The following is a 2,828-nucleotide window of genomic DNA, read 5'->3' as shown; positions in this document are numbered from 1 at the left end:
AGTACCAGCGGGCTGATTAATGAAATTGATAGACAAAGCTGTTAGCTTGGAAGACATAGGAAGTATCGAGTGATCCTTTTCTGCCATGCCAACGAAAAATGTCGTATAAACATTCGAGAGTTGCCAAAGTTCCTTCGATAAAAGGTTTATTTTGAGGAAAATTATAAATACATTTCCTCGAAATTCTCAGAGAAATTGGCAGAAAAATATTCAAACATTTTCCTGAAAATTAGTGGTTTGCCAGAGGAATTGTGGCAACGCCTGAAACCTCATACGGCCTTTTTCCTCAGCACGGCATTGTTGGTTGAAGTGGAATTGCAACCACCCGTTTCCGCCAACAAAATCCCTCCATACCCCCAGGGCATATTTCATGGACTATAAGGATACTATTCGACGGTGTCAACATGAAATAACCAAGGAAAATCATAAATGAATAAAGTAGATTTTTTTTCTTTTATTTTTAAAAAAAAAGTATGTGTTTATTAGTCTTAGAATGCACAGAAATTACAATAATAATGTGACTACCCAACATCACATGGGTCTTATATTTTTGTCCTCTTCCAAATTGATAAGAAAATTTTGAATAAAAATGTTGGTTTTATATAGAGTCCCTTTATACCCAGAGTTAAGACAACTCACTTTTGGTTGGGCTGAAAGTGGCCTAAAAAAAATCCAATTCTGATTGGTTCACGCTCATGGAGGCCGAAACGAGTGCACCAAGATGGCGGTACCTCGAATGTGAACAAGAATAATGAAAATATTACCTAATTGTGGTTTATCAAGAGTAAATTGTTATTTCCATCGGTCCAAAATGAAAATAGATTAAGAAATTATTCACAAACCAATCCCATTTTCTTTTTAATTGATCAATTTGTTGATGTTGTTGTTTTTGTGTGACAGACATCGCAGGATTCCTGATCCTTATCCCTCAATATCGTTCGTTTGGGTGCACTCGTTTCGGCCTCCATGGCCAGCCAAGGCCGGCTGCCAGTCAGCTGATAATCGAGTTGTCTTAACTCTGGGTATAAAGGGACTCTAGTTTTATATGGCAGAATCTTGATAAAAAAAAATAAGTCATGATAAAACTGTATAATATTGATATTTCTTGTCATGGATCGAAATGGAATACCCAATATTACCCGGGTCTTAATTTTATGTCCTCTTTCATATTGATAAGAAATTGTGTCACTAGTGGATTCAGAGCTTCGTAACTCCGATCGAAGGAGTCGAACAGTGGTTGCAGTTTGCCCAGCTCCTCTTTAGGTAGATCTCCTTTTTCAGACTCTATAGTAGCATGGGTAGCGGTTACCTTATCCACTTGGTTACTGAAGTAGTCCTTTTCTCGCAAGAGTGCAGTTTTCTACAACAAATGTCAGATTTTAGTTTTAATCTATAAAATGTTAAGAAATACAATAATTAAGCAACAACTTTAAAAAGTAAAAATTCAATTTGAAATGTAATAAATGTATAATAGGTAGTAGTAATATTAGTATTAAAAGGTATAGAATGAAAGTATGAATTAAAGGATTTAGAAGAGGAAATAAAAGCAATCTGTCTTTTCAATCACATTTTGACCATGATGATGTGATTATATTATTTTTAAATTTTCCTAACAGTATTCATTTAGTGTTGCAGAGAGCATCGATAATGATATTACTTTTTTTCATAAAATCTTGACTAGAAATTAAAAGTCTTGGGTACAATCTGAAAATTTTATACATACATTTTCAGAAATATTGATGCTTCTTCCAAAATTATTCCTTGTTTCTGCTTGGTTATTAAGTGTTTTGCTGTTGTTTAAACATGCGGATAAAGTAATTAATTTGCGTTTTGATACGAAATTGGAGGTCAAAACCTTCTACATTTTACATGCTTTACTGACGAATTTACCCTCCCAGATTGAAAAATGTCACATAAAGAATTAAGGAATAAATTCCTTGCACAATCCTCAGAAACCTTTAAAATATCTTGTGGGTGAACGTGCGGGTAAAAAAGCGTGGAGTGCTTTGCGATATATCGATTGTTATGCCATTTAAACTTATGGAAAAGGATTGATAAACAGGGTGTTCGCAGCAAACACCTTAATAATCGATTCTTTACTATGGGTTTCAATGGAATAACAATCGATATATCGCAATTCACGCCTCGCCACTGCGCAAGTTCCATATTGCGCTCATGTGACTTTAATGAATATCGACGGGGAAACTGCAAAATTGCGTATCTCTGTTGCTATGTTTCAAAATCCTCGCTTTTATTTAATTTCCTAAAGGGAGACGGAACAAAAATAAGGGCTTGAAATTTTCACAGAATATTTTCCACGCGAAGAGGAAAACTCAACGGAGTTTTCAATAAATTGCAAGTCGTAGCTTTCTATGTAGAAAATAAAGAATGACAGGAAACCTGCAACGCAACAAAACTGCGAATACGCATTTCTGCAGCTTCACCATCGATATCTTACTCTATGATATAAAATCATATTGGTATCACGTCACGCATTACGCCTGAGGCGCAAAGCGCATCCGGGGGAACCGCAGAGCGGTCAGGGGGCGTACCCCCAGTTAGGTAAAATTTATGTTGATTTTACCTTGAATGCATCAATTTGCTCGTGCTCGAACTTATATTTTCCTTTCCCGAAGTCGAAATAGATCCTCCCAGCATCAAAAAATTGCCGTATTTTCACGAGTTCCTCATCCCCCTGCTTTGTAGCCTCCAGAAATTTAAGCGTAGCGTTGTTTTTATACCTAGCGGCTTCACCTACTGCCTTCTTCAAGGCAGCTTTCCGCTTAGTTTCTACGGCTATCAGTCCATCTAGTAATTCATCATAGCTC

At 36.3% G+C, this 2,828-nt stretch overlaps 1 protein-coding gene across 2 annotated transcripts in view; it reads right to left on the bottom strand.

Annotated features, from left to right (window-relative positions):
* Window positions 1–426: 426 nt before the first annotated feature.
* The window catches only part of LOC109040374 (uncharacterized), a 19,991-nt gene continuing 17,589 nt past the window's right edge, over window positions 427–2,828 (bottom strand). For both annotated transcript variants that reach the window (XM_072303957.1, XM_072303958.1), the window contains 2 exons: window positions 2,585–2,828; window positions 427–1,360 (listed from right to left, as the gene is read on the bottom strand). The exon at window positions 2,585–2,828 is cut by the window's right edge and continues 2 nt beyond it. In XM_072303957.1, coding sequence (XP_072160058.1) covers window positions 1,136–1,360; window positions 2,585–2,828 — 469 coding nt within the window. In that variant the 3' untranslated portion in view covers window positions 427–1,135. The remainder of the gene's footprint in view (window positions 1,361–2,584) is intronic.

The sequence above is a fragment of the Bemisia tabaci genome, chromosome 9 (genome assembly GCF_918797505.1).
Source record: "Bemisia tabaci chromosome 9, PGI_BMITA_v3".
In the NCBI taxonomy this organism is placed as follows: Eukaryota; Metazoa; Arthropoda; class Insecta; order Hemiptera; family Aleyrodidae; genus Bemisia; species Bemisia tabaci.
The sequence above is the reverse complement of the archived record's forward strand: the minus strand, read 5'-3'. Positions and strand labels throughout refer to the sequence as shown.